General features: G+C 41.7%; 1 protein-coding gene across 1 annotated transcript in view; it reads left to right on the top strand.

The window, feature by feature from the left end:
- Window positions 1–24,694, top strand: part of LOC311004175 (titin-like) — a 239,473-nt gene that overhangs the window by 129,127 nt on the left and 85,652 nt on the right. The window contains exons 123-145 of the mRNA XM_083996121.1: window positions 85–262; window positions 365–486; window positions 1,237–1,524; window positions 2,480–2,776; window positions 3,390–3,576; window positions 4,740–4,855; window positions 4,980–5,279; window positions 6,271–6,570; window positions 7,609–7,714; window positions 7,795–7,991; window positions 9,096–9,404; window positions 10,032–10,310; window positions 11,284–11,583; window positions 12,406–12,708; window positions 13,424–13,623; window positions 14,602–14,785; window positions 15,669–15,971; window positions 17,937–18,236; window positions 19,327–19,445; window positions 20,706–20,883; window positions 21,458–21,742; window positions 22,569–22,862; window positions 24,036–24,335. Coding sequence (XP_083852247.1) covers window positions 85–262; window positions 365–486; window positions 1,237–1,524; window positions 2,480–2,776; window positions 3,390–3,576; window positions 4,740–4,855; window positions 4,980–5,279; window positions 6,271–6,570; window positions 7,609–7,714; window positions 7,795–7,991; window positions 9,096–9,404; window positions 10,032–10,310; window positions 11,284–11,583; window positions 12,406–12,708; window positions 13,424–13,623; window positions 14,602–14,785; window positions 15,669–15,971; window positions 17,937–18,236; window positions 19,327–19,445; window positions 20,706–20,883; window positions 21,458–21,742; window positions 22,569–22,862; window positions 24,036–24,335 — 5,445 coding nt within the window. The remainder of the gene's footprint in view (window positions 1–84; window positions 263–364; window positions 487–1,236; window positions 1,525–2,479; window positions 2,777–3,389; window positions 3,577–4,739; window positions 4,856–4,979; window positions 5,280–6,270; window positions 6,571–7,608; window positions 7,715–7,794; window positions 7,992–9,095; window positions 9,405–10,031; window positions 10,311–11,283; window positions 11,584–12,405; window positions 12,709–13,423; window positions 13,624–14,601; window positions 14,786–15,668; window positions 15,972–17,936; window positions 18,237–19,326; window positions 19,446–20,705; window positions 20,884–21,457; window positions 21,743–22,568; window positions 22,863–24,035; window positions 24,336–24,694) is intronic.

The following is a 24,694-nucleotide window of genomic DNA, read 5'->3' as shown; positions in this document are numbered from 1 at the left end:
CAACTTCGATTTCAACTCCAGCAGCATCTCCTCTGCTGTTAGGAACAGTTTTCACCTGTGTGTGTGTTTTTGTTTGTTTTGTAGCTATACCCGATCCTCCTGAGAACCTGAAGTGGCGTGATAAGAGCGGAAAGGGCATCTTCCTGTCCTGGGAACCACCCAAGTACGACGGCGGCGCCCCGGTCAAAGGCTACGTGGTGGACAAGTGTCAGCGTGGTACGGACAAGTGGGAACCCTGCAGCGACCCCGTCCCCGAGCTCAAGTAAGTCCTCAGAGTTTGTCTTTATTGTGACTCCTGCTGTTTTCTTGGGCTCATTCGTTTTTTGTGTCCAGCAAATGAAAAAGATTTGTTTTGTGCTGACAGGTTCCAAGTGACGGGGCTGATCGAGGGTCAGTGGTACGCCTACAGAGTCAGAGCCGTCAACAAGCTGGGAGCCAGCCGGCCCTGCAGAGCCACGGACGAGATCCAGGCTGTCGATGCTAAAGGTACAGACACTATCCTAATGGCATATGGGGGGAAATTAAAGAGGGAGAAGGGGAGAAAACAGCCTTTATTGCAGGACCGGCAAGCACAGAGGTTTCGTCCAAAGTCTTTTTCAAATTGAAAGATTGAAAAAGACTTCAGTCGAAACCTCTGTGCTTGCCGGTCCTGCAATAAAAGAATCGTCAAAGGGATATTGAGAGCATGCCGGCTGTTTTCTCCCCTTCTCAGTCTGCTGCCGTAGCCGTGCACCTCCTAACACTGCAAAAACTGAAAATCTTTCCACGAATATTTGTCTTATTCCTAGTCAAAATGTCTCATTTCTAGTCAAAACTAATCTCTTTCCACTTAAAATAAGACTCATCACCTAAAAATGAACTTGTTTTTAGATCATTTTCACTTTTTTCAAACAAATTTTCACCTGAAATAAGTAGAAAAATCTGCCAGTGAAAGCAAGTTTTTTTGTGCTTGTAATAAGAAAGAAAAACTTGCTCCACTATCAGATTTTTCTACTTATTTCAAGTGGAAAATTTGCTTGAAAATTTTTTAAAAAGTGTCTAAAAACAAGCTGCTTTTAATGTGATGAGTCTTATTTTAGGTATAATGAGATTAGTTTTGACTAGAAATAAGACAAATATTCTTGGTAAGGTATTGAGTTTTGCAGTGTAGAGGTTAGAGGTTTAGAGGTGACTGCTTTTGGAAGTAATGAGACCGGAGGAGGAGAAATAACAAATCTTCCTCCATGATTCCACCAGATCCTCCAGAGATCCAGCTGGACGTGAAGCTGCTGGCCGGTCTGACGGCCCGGGCCGGCACCAAGATCGAGCTGCCGGCCGAGGTGACGGGGAAGCCCGACCCGCGGGTGAAGTGGACCAAGGCCGACCTGGTGCTGCGGGCGGAGAACCGCATCGCCATCGACACGGTGCCGGGACACTCCAAGCTGTCCATCGCCGACACCACCCGAGGAGACACCGCCACCTACATCATCGAGGCCGTCAACAGCTGCGGCCGCGCCACCGCCACCGTCGACGTCAACATCCTCGGTACACAAGACTTCTTTTACATCTCAGCAATGATAATAATAATAATACACTTTATTTGTAGAGCACATTTCATGCACAAGTGCAGCCCAAAGTGCTTTAACAACACAATCTCAGAAACAAGAACAAGAACAGCAGTTAAAAACAGTTAACAACAACAGGTTAACCTTCCTCTGGTGTTCGCGTCACCAGTGACCCGTTTTCAAGTTTTAAATGATAGAAGTACCACATAGATTTGTTTATAGAATCAAGACCTTTTGACTTTGTCAGGAACCTCAATTTAAACAAAATAAAACATTTTTTTTTTCACAAAGTTCTAAAATGCTCTGGTGAAAATTGTTACATTTGTGGTGTTCGGGTCAATTTTGACCTGGTTATAACGATAAGAACAATAATTACAGTTAAAAGTGAAATCATAAATGCAAAACCAACCTTTTCATGGATAAGGAGCCTAACAACATAACCAAGAGATGAGAAACTAATGGGATGATAAATAATTGTTTTTAGTGTGTTTTACAGCTGATTGAAAACTCAGGTCAAAACTGACCCTAACACCATAGATGGCAGTAAAAAGCTGACACAAGACGAAGGTTAACAACACAATCTCAGAAACAAGAACAAGAACAGCAGTTAAAAACAGTTAACAACAACAGTTTAAAAAAAAACTAAAACTTTAAAAAAGTAATATAAAATCAACAACATTCTTAGATCTAAAGGGAGGGTATTCCAAAGTTTAGGGCCCCCCTAACCCATCATTCTGAGTTAAAAAAGGTCTAATTTGAAAAAATTATGTTCTTGCAACTCTGTTAAAACGGCGAATAAAATTGAGGTCGGAGTCTAAAACAACTCCTAGGCTTGTGACGCCTAGGAGTTGGAGGAGGAGATGTAATGTTTAGCCTGAGATGTGACTGGCCTTGTGTAAACGCTCTGTGTCCTCTCCTCTCCTCCTCCTCCGTAGACAAGCCCGGACCGCCGGCTGCCTTCGACATCTCTGAGATCACCAACGAGTCGTGCGTGATGGCGTGGAACCCTCCGCGGGACGACGGCGGCTCGGCCATCACCAACTACATCGTGGAGAGCCGTCTGCTGGACAAGGAGGAGTGGGTGAAGCTGTCGGCCACCGTCAAACACACCACCTTCAAGGCCTGCAAGCTCACCGCCCTGAAGGAGTACGTCTTCAGGATCAGCGCTGAGAACCAGTACGGCATCGGAGAACCCGCACAGCACGTGCCCATCGTCGCCAAGTACTCCTTCGGTATGTTCCTTTTCTTTTCATTTCTTTATTTATTTATTGGGACAGTGCACATTCATCAACACACTGCAAAAACTCTACATCTTTCCAAGAATATAGTATGTCTTTCTTGTCAAAATGTCTCATTTCTAGTCAAAACTAATCTCTTTCCACTTAAAATAAGACTCATCACCTAAAAATCAACTTGTTTTTAGATCATTTTCACTTGTTTCAAACTAATTTTCAATTGAAATAAGTAGAAAAATCTGCCAGTGAAAGCAAGTTTTTTGTGTGTGTTTGTAATAAGAAAGAAAAACTTGCTCCACTATCAGATTTTTCTACTTATTTCAAATGAAAATCTGCTTGAAATAAGTAAAAAAGTGTCTAAAAACAAGCTGCTTTTTATGTGATGAGTCTTATTTGAAGTATAATTTGATTTATTTTGACTAGAAATGACATTTTGACTAGAAATAAGACAAATATTCTTGGTAAGATTTTGAGTTTTTGCAGTGTGGCATATAGACTTTAGCCGTCTTGTTGTTTCACTGCAAACTAATTATCTGTCTAACATTTCCTACCAAAAACAAAGCCGATGACTGATGGCTGTATTTATGTCTTTATTTCTCATCTGCTCCAGATCCTCCCGGTGCTCCGACCAGAGTGACTCCGTCTGACATCGCCAAGGACGCCGTGACCTTGACCTGGTTTGAGCCGGACGAGGACGGCGGCAGCCCCATCACCGGATACTGGGTGGAGAAGTTCGACCCCGAGAGCGACAAGTGGATCAGATGCAACAAACTGCCCATCAAGGACACCACCTTCAGGTACTTCATCACCAACATTTGATTTGATTTGATTTGATTAAAATCCCCAGTAGCTGCTACACCTGCTAGCAGCTACTCTTCCTGGGCTCCATTAAAAGCCACATAAAATAATCTAACACACATGAAATAAACTAAACTAAACTTCAAAATAATATGAAAAGCGGCATAGTACAACAATAATTGGTAACACTTTACAATAAGGGTCCCTTAATTAACGTTAATTAGTACATTATTAAGCATTAATTACCTGTTTACAGATATATTAACAAATAATTATGCATTACTTAGGATTAGGAAACACATTAATTAATGTAGCCTATTAATAAATGTTTACTACTCAAAGTTAGTGATTAAATTAAGTAATAATAAAAGTTGAATAATGTGATTCAACAATTTCTTCAGCTCATTCAGCAATAGCGTTCAGCTGCTTTCAGCATTCACACGCATTTTCTGCAGGAAATGCTATCTTTTTCTAGGTAATGTTTACTACTCAAAGTTAGTTAATAAATTATTAAGTAACAATTAAAGTTGAATAGTTATCATTATGTGTGCATTACTCAGCATTAATTAACACATTAGTTTATATATTAATGCTTAATGATGTATTAACTAACATTAATTAAGGGACCCTTATTGTAAAGTGTTACCCAATAATTATAAAGATGATAGTAATAATAATAAAAATAAGTAGTAATAGTAACAATTTCAAACAAAACAATAACAAATCAATAAAACAATAAGATACCAACAACAACAAAAACAAGTTTAACAATATCAGTTGTGACAAGACATAAACTCTAAAATAACCTTAGACAGACTGGAAATCAAGCAAATAAAAATCTCTGCTATCTGCCTGTCAGGCATTGTCTTTTAAGATATGTTTTAAAAACAGTAACTGTATCGATACTTCTAGCATTATCAGGTAGTTTGTTCCAACAAGATATGGCTCTGTATATATAAGACTGTTTTTTGCATTGAGCTTGATCTCACAAAAGGTACAGTACAACAAATAAGCCTTTTGCAACCTGTGGTGTGTGATGGTTATGAACATCTTGAATATGATGGATTCTAGAACACGAATGAGGAATTACGTGCTGTGGGTATCTGTGGATTTTATATCTGACTGTGTGTGTGTGTGTGTGTGTGTGTGTGTGTGGCTGCAGAGTGAAGGGACTCCCCACCAAGAAGAAGTACCGCTTCCGGGTTCTGGCTGAGAATCTGGCCGGACCTGGAAAACCAAGTGTAGAGACCGATCCGGTCCTCATCAAAGACCCCATTGGTACGTCATCATGACTTCATCATCTCCTTTACTCTGGCTCAGTCACAGGGTTTTCTGTTAGCACTGATGCTCTATGAGGTTTGAAAGTCAAATAATAACCAGACGATTCCACGACCTTCCACAGATCCTCCGTGGGCTCCCGGTAAACCCGTCATCAGGGACATCGGCAAGACGACGGCCCTGCTGGCGTGGACCCGGCCGGAGCACGACGGCGGCGCCAAGATCGAAGGCTACATCATCGAGTTCCAGAAGACGGGGAGCGAGGACTGGATCCGGATCGCCGAGGACGTTCCTCTGACGGAGCACCAGCTGCAGGGTCTGATGGAGAAGCAGGAGTACTCCTTCAGGGTCAAGGCCGTCAACAAGGCCGGAGAGAGCGAGCCCAGCGAGCCCAGCGATCCCGTGGTCTGCAAGGAGAGACTCTGTAAGTTCACCTGGGGGCAGCGGGGCTTTTTAGGGCTGACCCCAAAAAATCAAAACTTCGGTTCTCGTATGTAATTGTTACATCAAAATGAGTCGGCTACTTGGCATCCTGGAAACCTGCCTGATTTTGGAGATATGCAGTGTTTGTTTGACATTACTTTCCTTATTTCCGCTACGATCGCCAACCCCCCCCCCCCCCCCCCCGGTCAGATGTTACGGTCGCATTTATGTCAGCGAAGCTTCGATTATCAAAATATGATATTCGGGACAGCCCTAGGGCTTTTACTATGACGACCATGCAAAAGCCGAGTTGTGATAAAAACTTCAAGATCGTGAGCTGTCATGAGTTTTTGATCGTCATCTCTTTCAGTTCTACTCGTCGTAGAGTCCCCAAATTTACACATAAGGTGTGTTAAAGTGTCTAGTTTCATAATTTCTTTTTAAAAAAAGCAAAAAACGTAAAATTACGTTTTTGGCACTCAAAAACTTGAGTACAACAGGTTGAGTGACTCCTCTGTCATGGCCTGAGGAGGTCTGTATCATTATGGTCTGTATCGCCTTCACTGGCACTAAGCAGCTTTGAGGAGCATGGTAGGAACCCAGCTCTCACTTTAGTTTCACTTTCACTTTTGCGAGTCACGACGAGGAGGGAGCAGCGATGCGGCACCTTTCCGTCGGATTGTGTATGTGTGTTTACTGTGAAATGATCCACTGGAAACAGAAACTTAGTTTGGACGTCTTCTGTTAATCGCTGGTGCTCATGGGAAATGGAGTTTTCCTTCAGGCAAAACACTACTGGGCCACTGGCGCCGACAAACTCAACCAAAACTGAAAGTTCTTCAGTACTGCTTTAACAACTGGATGGCAGACTGGTCCATGGGAAGGGAGGGCAGACCGGTTTAACAGCAGGGGAAAGGGGGGCGGTTGGTGCAGAGAGAGAGGGTTTAGTGATTTAGACAACCAGCCAATACTGTGTGTTTTCCCTCCCCCAGACCCCCCATCCCCTCCCCAGTGGCTGGAGGTGACCAACATCACCAAGATCAACGCGGAGCTGAAGTGGCAGGCGCCCAGCAGCGACGGCGGCTCGCCCATCACCAACTACGTGGTGGAGAAGAGGGACGTGAGGCGGAAGGCCTGGCAGACCGTGGACACCACGGTGAAGGAGCTCAAGTACACCGTGACGCCGCTCAACGAGGGCTCGCTCTACGTGTTCCGCGTCGCCGCCGAGAACGCCGTCGGGACCAGTGAATTCTGTGAACTGGAGGACGCCGTGCTCGCCAAGGACACGTTCAGTAAGTTCTCAACCGTTCAAGACTTTGAGTTGAACCCCGGCCTCGTCAATTACTCATCAACTTTCAGCCAATATGAATACACATGTTCCTGCTCCCTAGTATTTCACATGAACTACAACTACCAGGATTTCTAAAAAACAATCCTCTTTGAGAAAGTAGCCCCTTGTGAGGTTGAGCACACCTAACACACAGGTAACCTCTGCTCTAGGGAATGCTGACAAGACCTTAGATTTACTTATTTTAGGACTTGTGGTATATTGATGTGTTGAAGGGATCACCGCCGACACATCTTCACTTGCATTCAAAAAGGAGTTTATTAACAAGAAGAAGAACGGTGTACAAAAAATGCAGAATCCTGGAGCATCTCTGTTGCCAATGTGAGATCTCTCTCCCTATGGCTCAAAACCACAACCTTATCTATGCTTTCTAACTCCAAAACTCCACCTTCTCCCAACATAAAGATATGGCTTTCCATATTAGGGAAACATTAACATGAGCATTCCACGTTTCCTATAGATCTAATCAATTATATTTCTGTCTGTATCTGTTTAACATACACAGTTCATGTTCTATGTTCATGAACATGAGGCAGAATCTAGCCTATGTAATTTTACGACTTTGCATCCATCTTCCAGACGAGGCTAATCAACTAAGTTACAGGAAACATGTGATTAACAGAACACACATTTTCCCAGGATGCATTTCACAAGGGTCACTCTTCTCTGTCTCATCTATCACTGTTACTAAACACCTTATGGAACATCTTTATATATCTGTAAATGTATGTGCGTCTATCTCTCTTATAACATCTGCCTTCGATTCCTTTACTTCTAAGCAAAACATGTCCATGAAGTAAAGCACCAACTCACACTTTCCTTCAGTTCCAAAAAAGGGCACACATACAAGAAGATCATAATACATGGTGATGATATAAGATATTAGAGCAAAAGGTTCAGGTGGATAATACACTACAGACTCTTAAGTGGTGAAGAAAAGTTAGATAGATGTACATATTAATATGTGTGATGTTTTGTGCAGCGACTCCCGGACCTCCTTATGCTCTGACTGTATTGGAAGTCAGCAAGAGACACGTGGAGCTGAAGTGGGAAGCTCCAAAGAGCAACGGTGGAAGACCGATAACCAAGTAAGATGAAAAACTGCTTCTGCTCTTTGTCATGCAAAAATAGGAGTGACAAAATCCTCAACAACCTCTTGCTCCACCAGGTATGTGATTGAGAAGAAGGAGAAGGTGGGAACTCGCTGGCTGAAGTGCTGCAAGACGCCAGACAAACAGACTCAGTTCAAGGTGACGGATGTGGACGAAGGATCGGAGGTTCAGTTCCAGGTCAGAGCCGAGAATGAGGCCGGAGTCGGTGATCCCAGTGAACCCACCATGGTCCTCACCATCGAGGATGCAACCAGTAAGAGCCCACATATTACTGAATGTCCATATATCCATCAGAAACGTGGCAATTTATTGGTTCTAGACCATAAAGTCCTGGGGATGTCCTCACATGTGTTTCTTTTATCAAGTTATAAGTTTAGTTGTTCCTTTAACAGCATCATTGTGCGGCAGATGAATACAGGAATAGAATAAATGTGACCTGATCCAGCAAAATGAATCACAGTGACCCAAATTTCAAGATTGAGATTTTGGTATCAATGGAAAGAGGAGAAAATAAGCTTTAAAATGATACCCTAGTCAAAGTCATAGCTACATTGGATAGTTTTTAAGATATGGCGATTTTAATGATGGTCTTCCACTCACTGCTTTCCATTGAAAACCTGAGAAAATTGCGTTCAAACAATTTAGAACGTCTCTGGTTTAAAGCCTTCCGTGAATCTGGCGTCTGTTCCGTACCATGTGATTACACGTACCTTGTAGAGGCACCGTTCAATGACCCTCTGAAAGCAGAATGTAACTATTCAGATGCTGTTTACCGCTCGTCTCTATCATAAACGCTTCAGAAGATATTTCATGTTTTGTAAAACATCTGCAAGCGTTAGCATCGATGCTACGTTTGGTTTAGCGTCGATGCTACGTTCGGTTTAGCATCGATGCTATGCTCGGTTTAGCATCGCTGCTACCGCTCAGCTGAGCATCTGGTCCCGTACTACGTGATTTCACGTGGCTACCCTTGTTGTCATAAATGCACCATTCAAGGACCCTCGGAAAGCGGAGAATCTCAGGATTCAGATGTTTCAGAAGTTTACAGCTCGTCCCCATCAGGTTCAGAAGTTATTTAGCCTCATGTTGTGCTGCTCTCTAGAGGGTTAAAAGTTGTAAGTCAACTTTAATCGTCATTTACGTGCCTTTCCTCAATTATCTGGACTATGAAACTTTGGGAGATTGTTTTTGAACGTCATTTCTTTGAAATTAGCAAAAAAAAGTGTTTGGATTTTTTTATTGATTTTCCACGTTATCAGCTGATTATCTAAAAATACAACGTTGCTTCCGACTCATTTCACCAGAGCAGGTCACAAATGTCTTGACAACATAGTGATGAGACTGCATCTCTCTCCAGGTGCTCCATCTCCTCCTCTGGAGCTGGCCGTCCCCGACGCCAGCAGAGAGCACATCAACGTGACCTGGAAGCCCCCGGCCAAGGACGGCGGCTGCCCCGTCAGCGGCTACCACGTGGAGGTGGCCGAGGCGCGGCCCGAGCTCAAGTGGCTGCGGGTCAACAACCGACCCGTCAAGGAGCTCAAGTTCAGGATCGACGACGGGATCAAACCGGAGAAGAAGTACGTCATCAGAGTCCGCGCCATCAACGCCGTCGGTGTCAGCGACCCGTCCGAGATCTCCGACAAGGTCTTCACCAAGGACCCCGACTGTGAGCATCAACACTTCTCTGTTTATTTTATTTCATTTAACCTTTATTTAACCAGGCGAGCAAATTAAGAACAAAATTCTTATTTTCAAGTGCAGCCTGAAAGGGGAAGGGGGAAGGGAGTGCTAAAAGTGAAAACACACTGCAAAAACTCTACATCTCTCCAAGAATATTTGACTTATTTCTTGTCAAAATGTCTCATTTCTAGTCAAAACTAAACTCTTTCCACTTAAAATAAGACTCATCACCTAAAAATGAACTTGTTTTTAGATCATTTTCACTTGTTTCAAATGAATTTTCACTTGAAATAAGTAGAAAAATCTGCCAGTGAAAGCAAGTTTTTTGTGCTTGTAATAAAAAAGAAAAACTTGCTCCACTGTCAGATTTTTCTACTTATTTCAAGTGAAAATCTGCTTGAAAAAATAAAAAGTGTCTAAAAACAAGCTGCTTTTTAATGTGATGAGTCTTATTTTAAGTATAATTAGATTTATTTTGACTAGAAATGATATTTTGACTAGAAATAAGACAAATATTCTTGGTAAAATTTTGAATTTTTGCAGTGTATAATTAAAACAGTCTGAATGAATGAATCCTAAACGATCATCACCCTCTCTGTCCTCTGGTCTCTAGGTGCTCCGACCATGGAGTTGGAGACACAGGACGTGGTCGTGGTCGAGGGCGAGAAGCTGCACCTGAACATCCCCTACCGGGCCATCCCCACCCCCAAGATGGTGTGGCAGAAGGACACGGTGGAGTGTAAGGCCGACGACCGGCTCTCTATGACCGTGGAGATGAACAGCGCTCACCTGGACCTGCTCCGGTGCACCCGGGCCGACGCCGGCGCCTACGCCATCACCCTGGACAACGGTCTGGGAACCGCCACGGGAACCGTCAACGTCAAAGTCATCGGTAAGACGTCAACTCATGTCAAAGTGCCTAGAACACCATGTTCAGGTTATGAACATACACTGCAAAAACTACATCTTACCGAGAATATTAGTCTTATTTCTAGTCAAAACAAATCTCATTATAACTAAAATATGTATATTAATACATATACTGTACATACATAGTTATACATAAAAAGCAGCTTGTTTTTAGACACTTTTGACTTATTTCAAGTCTATTTTCATTTGAAATAAGTAGAAAAATCTGATAGTGGAGCAAGTTTTTCTTTCTTATTACAAAGACAAAAAACTTGCTTTCACTGGCAGATTTTTCTACTTATTTCAAGTGAAAATTAGTTTGAAACAAGTGAAAATGATCTAAAAACAAGTTAATTTTGAGGTGATGAGTCTTATTTTAAGTGGAAAGAGATTAGTTTAGACTAGAAATGAGACAAATATTCTTGGAAAGATGTAGAGTTTTTGCAGTGTGTGTAGTCCAGTGATGATGAGCTTTGGTTAAACAGTGAAACTCTCCCACAAGCACTTTTCACACTGTAAAAACTCTAAATCTTTCCAAAAATATTTGTCTAATTTCTTGTCAAAATGTCTCATTTCTAGTCAAAACTAATCTCTTTCCACTTAAAATAAGACTCATCACCTAAAAATTAACTTGTTTTTAGATCATTTTCACTTGTTTCAAACTAATTTTCACTTGAAATAAGTAGAAAAATCTGCCAGTGAAAGCAAGTTTTTTGTGCTTGTAATAAGAAAGAAAAACTTGCTCCACTGTCAGATTTTTCTACTTATTTCAAGTGAAAATCTGCTTGAAAGAAGTAAAAAGTGTCTAAAAACAAGCTGCTTTTTATGTGATGAGTCTTATTTTAGTTTTGACTAGAAATAAGACAAATATTCTTGGTAAGATGTAGAGTTTTGCAGTGCATCACTAGAAGTAGCAGAGCCGTCCTCTAACGTGTCGTTGTGAACTGGTGTTGCAGCGCTGCCCGGTCAGTGTAAAGACATCACCTCCAGCGACATCACCAAGAACTCCTGCAAGATCAGCTGGGAAGCCCCGGAGGACGACGGCGGCACGCCGATCCTCAGCTACACTCTGGAGCGCCGCGAGGCGTCCAAGAAGACCTACATGCCCGTCCTGTCCGGAGAGGACGTGCTGACCCACACCGTCAAGGAGCTCTTCCTCAACTGCGAGTACTACTTCAGAGTGAAGGCCGTCAACAAGGTCGGAGCTGGAGAATATCTGGAGCTACGCAACCCCGTCCTCACCGAGGAGATCAAACGTAAGTTCTGTTTTCAACCCGAGAGCAGCAGAGGAGCCGGTATCACTGTCAGCATGTTACAGCTTGGTACCAGGAACTGTAATGATAGCTGCTACTTAACCTGCTGGAGAGCTCATTTACCATCTGGTAGCTCTTAATGGTCTTAGTCCTTCTTATCTGTCAGATTTGCTTTTAACCTATGAGGCAAGGCAAGGCAATTTTATTTGTATAGCCCGTTTTTATCACCAGTTTGTCTCAAAGGGCTTCACATGGCATCGTAACAACATCCTCTGTCCTTAGACCCTCACATCCACTGAGGAAAAACTCCATGGAAACCCTTTTATGAGCCATCCAGACCTCTCAGGTCTTCAGATAGAGGCCTTTTATTAATAACTATAGTCAGAACCAAACCTCACGGTGAAGCAGCCTTTTGTTTTTACGGCCCACGACTGTTGAGCAGCTTCCTGAAGACCTGAGAGCAGCTGCCAATGTGGACATTTTTGAGAGCAAATTTTACTTATAGGATTTTACTATTTTATTAGTTTTCCTATCCTTTTATTGCATTTATCGATTTTTACTGTTTGTTTAATTTTTTATTATTATTTAATTTAATTTAATTTTTTATTCATTTTTACTTTTAATCTTTTTAGTCTTAGCATATTTATGGTATAATTTTAGTTATTTTGTATCATTTCATTTAATTATTTGGTTTTATCCAGTCCCTGGTGTTTCCTCACGGCAAATTGTAGAGTAAGATAGCGCTTCAGTTGCCTTCTTTTAAGCTTTATAACTGAGTGTGTGCGGGTGTGTGTGATGATTGATTGATTGATCTCGATCCCACAGAGAAACCAGACCCTCCGATCCAAGTGGAGGCCCACGACCCGACGTCCAAGTCCATCACGGTGACGTGGAAAGCTCCGGACTACGACGGCGGCTGTCCCATCCAGGGCTACATCGTGGAGAAGATCGAGAAGGACGGAGACCGCTACGAGAGGGTCACGCCCAGCCTGGTGCCCGGTTTCTCCCACGTGGTGACGGGCCTGAAGGAGGGAACAGAGTACCAGTTCAGAGTCCGCGCTGAGAACGCAGCCGGAGTCAGCGAGCCGTCACGCAGCACCCCGCCCACCATCGCTGCAGACCCCGTTGGTATGGAAACTATACATCCCTTTCACATTGTTTATTTGTGTATAACTCAGAAGTGCAACTTTGAATGTAAATGGAAGGTAGTCATGAGATTCTTTCGGACACCTGAAATTACAGCTAAATGTAGCGCTACACACTCAAATAAATGCTGGAGAAACTGTGGCCACACGTTGGTAATCAGACCCACATACTCTAGAGCATAGCATTCTGGAAGCAAGTGTTTGAAACACTTAGTAAAATATTTGGTGGAAATATTACAATGGACCCAATGGTAACTAGCCCTACTAGGTCTGTTACCAAGAGGTATGGAAGGAAGAGCCAAAAGATATCTCTTACAGATACTAGTAGCAACAGCAATTAAATGTATTACAGTAATGTGGTTGAAGCCTGACCCTCCAACACACTGAAAAAATAAAGGAAATATATCAAATGGAACAAAAACATATATTCACTAAAAGGTGGAGCCCTGCTATGGGTATACTGATATCATTTTATTTCTTTTATTCCATCTTGTTTTATTTTATTTTATATTTTTCTTTGTCACTGTGTCTCCATCTCCTTTGTTGTACCATAACTGTCACCTTGTGTATGAAACAGCAGATATGATGATTATGATTATGATTCCGTACATGATTTTTAATGAAACTTAAATAGAAATTTTGTTAAAAAAAGAAAAAAAAGTAGTGCAATTTCAAAACTCTTCTTTCTCTATCTGCAGATAAACCTAAAGTCACGCTCCACGCCCGGGTCCAGTCCGGCCTGTGCATCAAGAAGGGCGAGGAGATCCGCATCGACGCCATCATCTCCGGCTCTCCGTACCCCAAAGTCACCTGGATGAAGAACGACGAGGACGTCACCAAGGAGCCCACCAAGAAGGCCGTCGTGCCTCTGGTGAAGAAGAAGAAGTCCAAGGCCAAGGTTTGTGTCCTCACAGAGATGCCTCACTGTCTCAATCCCTCTCCACTCATTTCTTTTTTTTCTCTCTTTTTTTCTCTCTTTTTTTTTTTCATTTTTCCACAAAAACAAAACATTCACTGACATAGGACCATATAAATTGAAATACAGGTAAATAAAATGCAGTAAAAATACTAGGGCTGGGACGATATGCCTTTCTCCCGATTTGATTCTTCTACGATTTTTTGGATGGCGATTCGATTTAAATTGCGATTCTACGATATTGCCGATTCTCTCTATGATTTTTAGTCTTTAGCATTTTTAACATTTATCTGCACACAAATACTGTAGGAGCCTAGAAATTAACATACTCCATTATAAAGTGAACTTAAACCCTTTTCAAAACCTGGACTCTCTGGATGTAAAAAGGCGAACAAATGCACATTGCACAATATTTAAAAAAATTCAAAAAAAAAAATCGATTTTTGGAAGAAAAAAAATCGATTTAAAAATCGTCAAAAAAGATATTGCGATATTTATGTGAATCGATTTTTTCTCCCACCCCTAGTGTTCTGTAGTGGGGATCATTTGGGGGGCAGCTTCTGGATATGGTAGAGAAGGAGCTACAGAAATTCAAAGAATGTTTTGACTTAAATAAATGATCACTCCATCTCGGTAAAACTAAGTGTATCGTATTTGGAAAAAAGCCCAGGAATTCAAGCAGAAACTTAACAATAAATGATGATGCAGAAATTGAATTTGTACCTGAAACCAAATTTCTTGGAGCTATCGTTGATGATAAATTAAATTGGAAATCACACATAAATGATGTCAAATCCAAAATGTCAAAATCCATTGCAATTCTCTATAAAGCCCAAGCTTTCCTCTCTCAACAATCACTAGTCACATTATATTATTCATTAAAGGATCTTGTCAGTTTCTTCCTTGACTCTCAATCCCTCTCCACAAATGTCATTGAGGATGTTTTATTTCTTCCTTCAGGTGCCAGAACCGGAGGAGGAGTTTGTGACTCCGCTGCGGGAGCGTCTGGGTCTGGATCAGACCCAGAAGGGAAAGTCTGCGCTGATGATCCGCGACTCGGTCCGAGCCGACCACGGAGACTTCACCATCATGGTGGAGAACACTCACGGTGTCGCCACGGCGACCTGCAACGTCAACGTCCTCGGTAAGAGACACGACCTCGAGCTCCTCTGGTGGTGGGAATTACACATGAAGGATGAAACTTGGTTCATGAAAATCATTCATGGAGAAAAAATGAACTGCAAATCTTTTTATAAATCAACTTATAAAATGTTTACTTTCTGTTGTCGTAATCTTGTAGAGGAACACAACTTGGTTTGTGCAATTTATTTTGAAAGATTTACAAGTTTTGGTAACACTTTATAATAAGTACACACTATTAAGCATTAGTTAAGCTTTAAATACTGAATTCATCATTTATAACACATGAATACTCGGTAAGACTTTACAACAACGGTCCCTTAATTAACGTTAGTTAGTACATTATTAAGCATTAATATATAAACTACGTGTTAATTAATGCTGAGTAATGCATACATAATGATAACTAATTACATTATTCAACTTTTAAATGTATTAACTAACTTTGAGTAGTAAACATTAATTAACTGCTTACTAATAGGCTACATTAATTAATGTGTTTCCTAATCCTAAGTAATACATGAAAATGATTGTTTATATATCTTTAAACAGTTAATTAATGCTTAATAATGTACTAAGTAACGTTAATTAAGGGACCCTTATTGTAAAGTGTTACAATTACTCATTGATAAACTGTAACTGTATTTATAAACTACATATTAATATTAATATTTAGTATTCATGCATTGTAAATGAAAAATTCAGTATTTATTAATGCTTAACTAATGCTAATAGTGTGTACTTATTATAAAGGGTTACCCAAGTTTTTTTTTTACATGATTTGTATGAATGTACATTTTACAACATTTAAAACCGAGTTGAAATGAAGAAAAGCAGAAGTGTGATAGAAGTGTAATGTTTGTTTTGTGGACCCGACCGACCGACAGACAAACCCGGCGCTCCGATCAACTTCACCTTCGATGAGATCCGGAACACCTCGGTGGTCTGCAACTGGGAGCCTCCGGAGGACGACGGCGGCAGCGAGATCCTCAACTACATGCTGGAGAAGAAGGACAACAAGAACGAGGAGGTCGACTGGATCACCATCACCTCCACGCTGAAGGGCCCCGGCTGCCCCGTCACCAAGCTCATCGAGGGCAAGGAGTACATCTTCAGGGTCACCGCCGAGAACAAGTTCGGCTGCGGCCCGCCGTGCATCTCCGAGCCGCTGGTCGCCAAGAACCAGTTCAGTAAGTAACGACGTTAAACAACAAGGCATTGATCTCCTAGACTAGAGAGACAGGACAAGATGAGACAAGATGTCCAGCTGGGAGCGCAGTGCCTCCACTCACCCACCACAGCGCCAATTGACCTCTGGCTAAGCCCCGCCCCCTCCACTCACTGGGACAAACAGTCAACATTCGGTGACAGTTGCTATGGCAACAGCTGTCACAGTAGAGACATTTATTTCACAGGAGAGACAGAAAGATTAAATATCATCTGGAAGTCACCAAAACTTCACTTAGCTTTACTGCTATGGCTGTCGATAGCCACGGGCTAATTTCTGTTAGCCTGTCTATGGAGTTTTACATTATACGTTAGCATTAAGCTAGCGGACTTTATGCTTAGCTGTGATACTGGCTAACATCTAAACATCTCTGACAATATGTTGCCTCAAATACGTTGTTGACTTAACTGAGAACAGATGTAGACATCCTTGTTAAGGCCCAATCCCATTTCACCCCTTGGCCCTACCACTTACCCCTACCCCTCCGTTTTGCGCGTTCACGTGTAGGGGTAGGGGTGTCCCAATCCCCGTTAGGACAGAGGGGTAGGGGGAAGGGGTAGGGCTACATAGCCCTCCAAACGGAGATTTTTCAGAGGCACACTCCAAACGGAGGGGTATAAAAAGTTTCCCAGAATGCATCTTGCGGCAGCCGGCAGCAGTGGCTGTAAAACGAAAAGCTGTTTTATTTCTCACTGTAGCGCGGTTGTTACGTCACTTTATTAAGTTTTAATATTTTTTCTTGCGAGAAAGTAGCTGCTTAGGTCCCAAATGTGCGGTTAGTTTACCCAAATGACGGCGGGTTAGAAGTTTGCTCCGACGTTTTTTCGGAGAAGTGAAGCTCCAGGAGGAGCGGCTCCTCACAGAGACAGCAGCCGGTCTGCAGCGCTGCTCCACCGGCCAAATTACGTTCTCGTCCCGGTCCCGCCGGGAGAGAAGGCGGTCGTTAATTAACTTATCCGCGGGTTTTTAGAGGTTTACCACCAGCATGTTAAATTCTTTTTAGCATTTAAATGTTGGTCTTATTGATGAAATCTGACAATTGTGGCAGTAGCATTAGTTTATTTGGATGAAAAGTTATGCTTCATGTACCAGTCAGAGGAGCAGGCAGCGCTGCCTCTGGGCTCTGTGTACAGAAATCACCACATTTACATCAGTAAATAAATGTTTTACAATGAACCGATCAGTCTGCATTAAGTTTTATCTTATTTTATTAAGTTATATGGAACACGCTATTTGATTTCTGGCAAAAGCTCGCTGCATCAGCTTACGTAAAAGCCAGTGAGACTACGTGATGACGTATGTGACTGTTGAAGGGGTGTCCCAATTCGGAGGGGTTGACTTTCTACCCCTACCCCTTGTAGCTCCGTTTCAAGGGGCGAGGGGCAAGGGGTAGGGGAAGGGGTAGGGGTAAAAAAGAGAAATGGGATTGGGCCTAAGTTTATCCAGGTTTAGTTGGTGTTGTGGTCTACCGCATAACTTTATCCAGAGCAGACACTTCTCTCGGTTGAGATGTGGCTTGGGAAAGGGTTAAAAAAAATCCCCCCCGTGGCCTCTCAGGATACCTAGTGTCAGAGTTGCATGTACCCCATGAACTCCGTTTGACCATTTTAAACTTAAAATGTCAAGAAAAAACATATAAAAACCAATGAAAACTGACTAACTGCAATGCATTTCAATGGACGTGGAAGCAGAGAATGTCCCAGTGTATGGGCTAGCTATGCGCATTGTGATTGGCTCATCGCGTTTGGGGGCGTGGCTTAGCCAGAGGTCAATTATATGTGCATTATAAACAGAAGAACATGTATTCTTTTTTCATGTGTTGGCGCCCCCTGGTGGTCGTAGTGACAACAGTGAACAGCACATCCCTTCCCCTTTTCCATCACTGTTCCAATGCTGTTGAGTGACTCCCCTCCTTCCTCCCCCTCAGATCCTCCCGACGCTCCCAACACTCCCAGAGTGCACGAGGTGACGGCGAGCTCCGCCAAGATCTCGTGGCACGAGCCCAAGGACAACGGCAGCCCCATCCTGGGCTACTGGATCGAGAGGAAGGAGGTGAACAGCAAACACTGGACCCGGGTCAACCGGGCGCTGCTCAACTCTCTGGACGTGAAGATCTCCGGGCTGATGGAGGGACTCACCTACATCTTCAGAGTGTGTGCCGAGAACCTGGCCGGCCCCGGGCCCTTCAGCGAGCCCACCGAGCGCACCCTCACCATGGACGCAATCCGTAAGTATCGCTCCGCCCGCACCGACAAACATGACGCACAAACACAAGACGTTATTATCACTGCAAAAACTCTACATCTTTACAAGAATATTTGTCTCATTTCTAGTCAAAACTAATCTCTTTCCACTTAAAATAAGACTCATCACCTAAAATTAACTTGTTTTTAGATCATTTTCACTTGTTTCAAACTAATTTTCACTTGAAATAAGTAGAAAAATCTGCCAGTGAAAGCAAGTTTTCTGTGTTTGTAATAAGAAAGAAAAACTTGCTCCACTATCAGATTTTTCTACTTATTTCAAGTGGAAAATTTGCTTGAAAAAAGTAAAAAGTGTCTAAAAACAAGCTGCTTTTAATGTGATTAGTCTTATTTTAAGTATAATTAGATTTATTTTGACTAGAAATAAGGCAAATCTTCTTGGTAAGATTTTGAATTTTTGCAGTGTTAAAGCAGAAGTGAGTGATATATTTGTGTTAATATAGCCTAAGTCTTAAATAGTTATATCTTCCGACAGCAATCACTTACATAGAGTGTTTGGACTGAAACACGGGTCTGTCAGTCCCTCTGCTCTGCTCTGAGCCCAGGAGAAAACATTTATCGTATCCTACAGTTTTTATCCAATGAGGAGAGAGAACGGCATGCAGGGCTGTGTGTGCAGCCAAGGAACGCCGTGAATGTGGTGACGTAGGGACGAGGACTGTTATGGTGCGTTCAAGGCAACCCGTAACTCGTGTTTTTCCGACCTGTGAAGTCGTAACCACAAGTTACGAGTGGCCGTTATAGTGACTTTCACAGGTAAAACAGGTCGGAGAAACACGAGTGGGTTGCCTGGAACGCTACAAAGTCGTAAGTTGTGACTTGAAGCTGTAATTTACGGTTTCAAAAGCCTGCCTGGAACGCAGCATTAGCCAAAACCACCGGATCACTTACTTCTGCTTTAATTGTCTCAGCAGTTTACATTCAATTCACATCTGCAGATTTGATATAAACTAAATGCATTTATTGACCAGCAATGCATGTATTGCAGCTGAAAACAAACAAAGCTTTGATCATGTGACAGTACTCAGTATTGACTGTTAATGTCCCCCCCAGTGCCCCCCGGCCCCCCCACTCCGCGGATCGTGGACACGGGGAAGGACTCTGTGATCGTGGCCTGGAAGCCTCCGCTCTACAACGGTGGAGGAGACATCCTGGGCTACCACGTAGAGAAGGTAATCCTCCCTCCTCCTCCTTCCAGACGAAGCTTTTTAGTATTCAGTATTTATTTATTTGCACCATAATAAAAGACGATTACAAAAAACAGAAATGAAACAAGAATAGGAGAAAGCAACAACAAAAAAGAAAGCAATACAAGTGCCATTTTATAGCTCACACTCAAAGAAGTCAGAAATAAAAACATGGGTGTGTATAAACATAAAATAATTGTATTTAACTGAGTGAGTGTATGAACATGTAAAGAGATAATGATCCAATGACAAACACTGCAAAAATTCAAAATCTTACCAAGAATATTTGTCTTATTTCTAGTCAAAATGTCATTTCTGGTCAAAATAAATCTAAATATACTTAAAATAGGACTCATTACATTTAAAAAGTAGCTTGTTTTTAGACACTTTTAAATTTTTTCAAGCAAATTTTCCACTTTAAATAAGTAGAAAAATCTGCCAGTGGAGCAAGTTTTTCTTTCTTTTCTTTTTTCTACGTATTTCAAGTGAAAATTAGTTTGAAACAAGTGAAAATGATCTAAAAACAAGTTCATTTTTAGGTGATGAGTCTTATTTTAAGTGGAAAGAGTTTAGTTTTGACTAGAAATGAGACATTTTGACAAGAAATAAGACAAATATTCTTGGAAAGATTTAGAGTTTTTGCAGTGAATATACTGGAAAAGAAAGTATTAGGAACCTTGATGTAACAGGTTTAAGCTTTCAGTCTTAACTTAAAAGTATTGAGGGATGAAGATAATTTAACTACATGAAGATGAGAATTCCAAAGTATGGAGCCTCTGTAAGCACACTGCAAAAACTCAAAATCTTACCAAGAACATTTGTCTTATTTCTAGTCAAAACAAATCTCATTCTACTTAAAATAAGACTCATCACATACAAAGTAGCTTGTTTTTAGACACTTTGTACTTCTTTCAAGCAGATTTTCACTAGAAATAATGTGATAATGGGGCATGTTTTTCTTTCTTATTACAAGCACAAAAAACTTCCTTTCACTGGCAGATTTTTCTACTTATTTCAAGTGAAAATTAGTTTGAAACAAGTGAAAATGATCTAAAAACAAGTTCATTTTTAGGTGATGAGTTTTATTTTAAGTGGAAAGAGTTTAGTTTTGACAAGAAATAAGACAAATATTCTTGGAAAGATGTAGAGTTTTTGCAGTGTACATCTTCAAAGTTCAATCAAGGGTCATAAACATAAAAATTTCCATTACCAAATGTGACATGAAACTCTTTGCTGTGGCCTCAGGTTCTGGCTGGAGAGAAGGACTGGACTCGCAGCACCGAGTTCAGGTGCAAAGAGCTGACGTACACGGTGACGGGCCTGACAGAGGGAGCTGATTACTACATCCGTGTCATCGCCGTCAACGACGCCGGTCCCGGAGCTCCGGGAGTCACCGAGCCGGTCACCGTCACTGAGCCTCAAGGTAAAAACACCTTCATCACCTCAGAAAACAAAGACAAGATACACAAGTACTCATTTTTGTGTAATGCATTTTATCTGCACTAGAAAAAATACAAAATCTTACCAAGAATATTTGTCTTATTTCTAGTCAAAACAAATCTCATTCTACTTAAAATAAGACTCATCACATAAAAAGCAGCTTGATTTTAGACACTTTTTACTTCTTTCAAGCAGATTTTCACTTGAAATAAGTAGAAAAATCTGATAGTGGAGCAAGTTTTTCTTTCATATTACAAGCACAAAAAACTTACTTTCACTGGCAGATTTTTCTACTTATTTCAAGTGAAAATTAGTTTGAAACAAGTGAAAATGATCTAAAAACAAGTTCATTTTTAGGTGATGAGTCTTATTTTAAGTAGAAAGAGTTTAGTTTTGACTAGAAATGAGACATTTTGACAAGAAATAAGACAAATATTCTTGGAAAGATTTTGAGTTTTTGCAGTGTAAATACAACACTTGTGCCACTACTTCCTGAAGATTCATGTTGTTGATATGAAACTAACAGTCCTCGCTGCTGTCTTGTCTTCCCCGTTTAGAACCGCCAGCCGTGGACTTTGACGACTCCGTGAAGAACGGCGTCATGATCAAGGCCGGCGAGTCTCTGAGGCTCCCTGCCGTGGTGACCGGGAGACCCCAGCCCGAGGTGAAGTGGGCCAAGGACGAGGCCGACGTGGACCCGGAGAGGATGATCGTGGAGACCGTGGGTAAAAACAGCTCGCTGTTCATCAAGAAGGCCGTCAGGGCCGATCACGGAAAATACAAGATCTCCGGCACCAACAGCAGCGGGACGAAGGCCGCCGAGACCAAAGTGGACGTCATGGGTCAGTGTTAAACACCACACAACATACAACATACCCAACACTGCAAAAACTCTACATCTTTCCAAGAATATTTGTCTTATTTCTTGTCAAAATGTCTCAATTTTAGTCAAAACGAATCTCTTTCCACTTAAAATAAGACTCATCACCTAAAAATTAACTTGTTTTTAGATCATTTTCACTTGTTTCAAACTAATTTTCACTTGAAATAAGTAGAAAAATCTGCCAGTGAAAGCAAGTTTTTTGTGCTTGTAATAAGAAAGAAAAACTTGCTCCACTATCAGATTTTTCTACTTATTTAAAGTGAAAATCTGCTTGAAAGAAGTAAAAAAGTGTCTAAAAACAAGCTGCTTTTTAATGTGAGTCTTATTTTTAGTAGAATTAGATTGTTTCGACTAGAAATAAGACAAATGTTCTTGGTAAGAGTTTGAGTTTTTGCAGTGTTGGGTTGAGAACACAACAAAACCAAATATAATACAGTGTAATACAGTGTAATAAAGTGCTACAGTGCGCAAAAAAACTGTCAGGGATGGATAGATGAAATGGGGGTGCAGCAATGCAAGCACTTTGCACTTTGAATTGAATTGAATTGAATTGAATTGAATTCCTTTATTGTCATTCATACCAAGGTATAAACGAAATTCAAATGCAAACATCCATGTGGTTAAAAACATCAATGAAGATAAAAAAAGAAAGACACACAGTCAACAACAATAAGACAATACAATTCAATATTGCACAGTCTCTAAAGTCTCTAAAGTGCTTTGAGTCAGACGTTCAGATATACAACGATGAGATGAACGCGACGGTTCCTCTGTTCCTCCTACAGACGTCCCGGGGCCGGTGGTGGACCTGAAGACCATCACGGTGACCAAGAAGAACATCACGCTGACGTGGTCCGACCCGCTGGACAACGGCGGCAGCGACATCATCGGCTACGAGGTGCTGAGGAAGGACGCCAAGATGAAGCTGTTCCGCCAGCCCATAGAGATGGCGTCCTGTAAGTGTGACGTGCAGGGGCTGCTGGCCGGCGAGGAGTACGACTTCAGAGTCGTCGCTAGGAACAAGTACGGAGACGGAGCTCCGGCCGACCTCGGACCCATCCTGGCAGAGGACCCCAAAGGTAAATCCTAACATGACTTCCCACTAGAGATGGATGGTAAGAGTACAAATACTACTGGTCAATGCTAGAGCTCTGTAACAGAGAGTAAGGACAGCATTGGTCCAATGGCAGCGCCTCCTGGTGGAGGAATATGGGATTGCAAAAGAACTGACATCTCTGCATTGTTGGTGAATGAGCAGTGTGGTGTTTTCAATAATTTAAGGACATTTATAGATCACCCACGTTAATAGCATCATTGAGGATCCTTTACAGATAAACATTAACACATAGGAGAGTAAAAAAAAAACAGTTGTCTACATTAATGTTTCAATCTACATTTTGTAATAAACAAATTATAAGTATAATTTGATATGACCAAGACACCTAAAGTGGGCAACACACATACATTGGAGTGAATGGGTTTTCTGGGCACTTTTGCAATACCCATATCCTGCCACTAGGGGCGCAAAACCCTTAAACCCTTAAACCCTTAAACCCTTACCACGGGAGTCAATGGAGGTGTCGCTACTCTCTTTTCCAGCGCTCTAGTCAAAACTTACTCCGTTACAAGTAAAAGTAGCTCAGTTGACAAGTTACTCGAGTAAGAGTAAAAATGTACTTGCTTTTAAAGGTACTTAAGTATCCAAAAGTAAAAGACCTGAAAGTAACGAGTACTTTTCAGCCTTCCTAGAAATTAACTCGAGTAAAAGTAAAAATATTTGTCTTAGAAATGTATTCAAGTAAGAGTAATAAGTACTAGGGGTGGGAGACATAATCGGTTCACATAAATATCGCGATATCTTTTTTGACGATTTTTTTTTTCAAAAATCGTTTTTTTGGGAGGGATTTTAAAAAAATATTGTGCAATGTGCATTTGTTCGCCTTTTTTAAATACAGAGAGTCCAGGTTTTGAAAAGGGTTTAAGTTCACTTTATAATGGAGTATGTTAATTTATAGGCTCCTACAGTGTTTGTGTGCAGATAAATGTTAAAAATGCTAAAGACTAAAAATCATAGAGAGAATGGGCAATATCGTAGAATCCCAATTTAAATCGAATCGTCATCCAAAAAATCATAGAAGAATCGAATCGGGAGAAAAGCGTATCGTCCCAGCCCTAATAAGTACCAAAGAAATCTAATACTGTTTGCTGGTCAGTTCAAAGAGCCGTGTCCTAACCCTATCGATGTGTTTCAGGAACTCCGTCCGCCCCGGAGAAGCTGCACTACACCGACAGAGGGAAGACCAGCATCACTCTGGCCTGGCAGCCGCCCCGCACCGACGGGGGCAGCCCCATCAGAGGCTACTACGTGGAGAAGATGAGGGCCGACAGCAACGAGTTCGACGTGGCCAACAGGAAGATCTTCCCCGAGTGCTGCGGGACCATCGAGAACCTGTCCGAGAACCAGGAGTACCAGTTCCGCGTCAAAGCCGTCAACGAGGTCGGGGACGGAGAGCCGTCCAAGCCCATCACCGTCAAGATCCAGGACGATGAAAGTAGGAAACTTCTTACAATCTTGTGTTAGAATAATGATACATAGTATATTCACACAAAAGCAACTCGTGCTCTGTCTTCTCATCTCATGGTGACCTCTTCCTGTTTTCACTGAAGATGCATTTCTGATTTGTTGAACTGACACTAATCTTTATATACTGTCATTTCAGTCTCACACTGCAAAAACTCGACATCTTTCCAAGAATATTTGTCTTATTTCTAGTCAAAATGTCTCATTTCTAGTCAAAACTAAACTCTTTCCACTTTAAATAAGACTCATCACCTAAAACGAACTTGTTTTTAGATCATTTTCACTTGTTTCAAACTAATTTTCAATTGAAATAAGTAGAAAAATCTGCCA

Source organism: Trachurus trachurus, assembly GCF_905171665.1.
Source record: "Trachurus trachurus genome assembly, chromosome: 21".
Lineage (NCBI taxonomy): Eukaryota > Metazoa > Chordata > Actinopteri > Carangiformes > Carangidae > Trachurus > Trachurus trachurus.
Note: the sequence above shows the minus strand (reverse complement) of the source record. Positions and strands in the feature narration are given on the sequence as shown.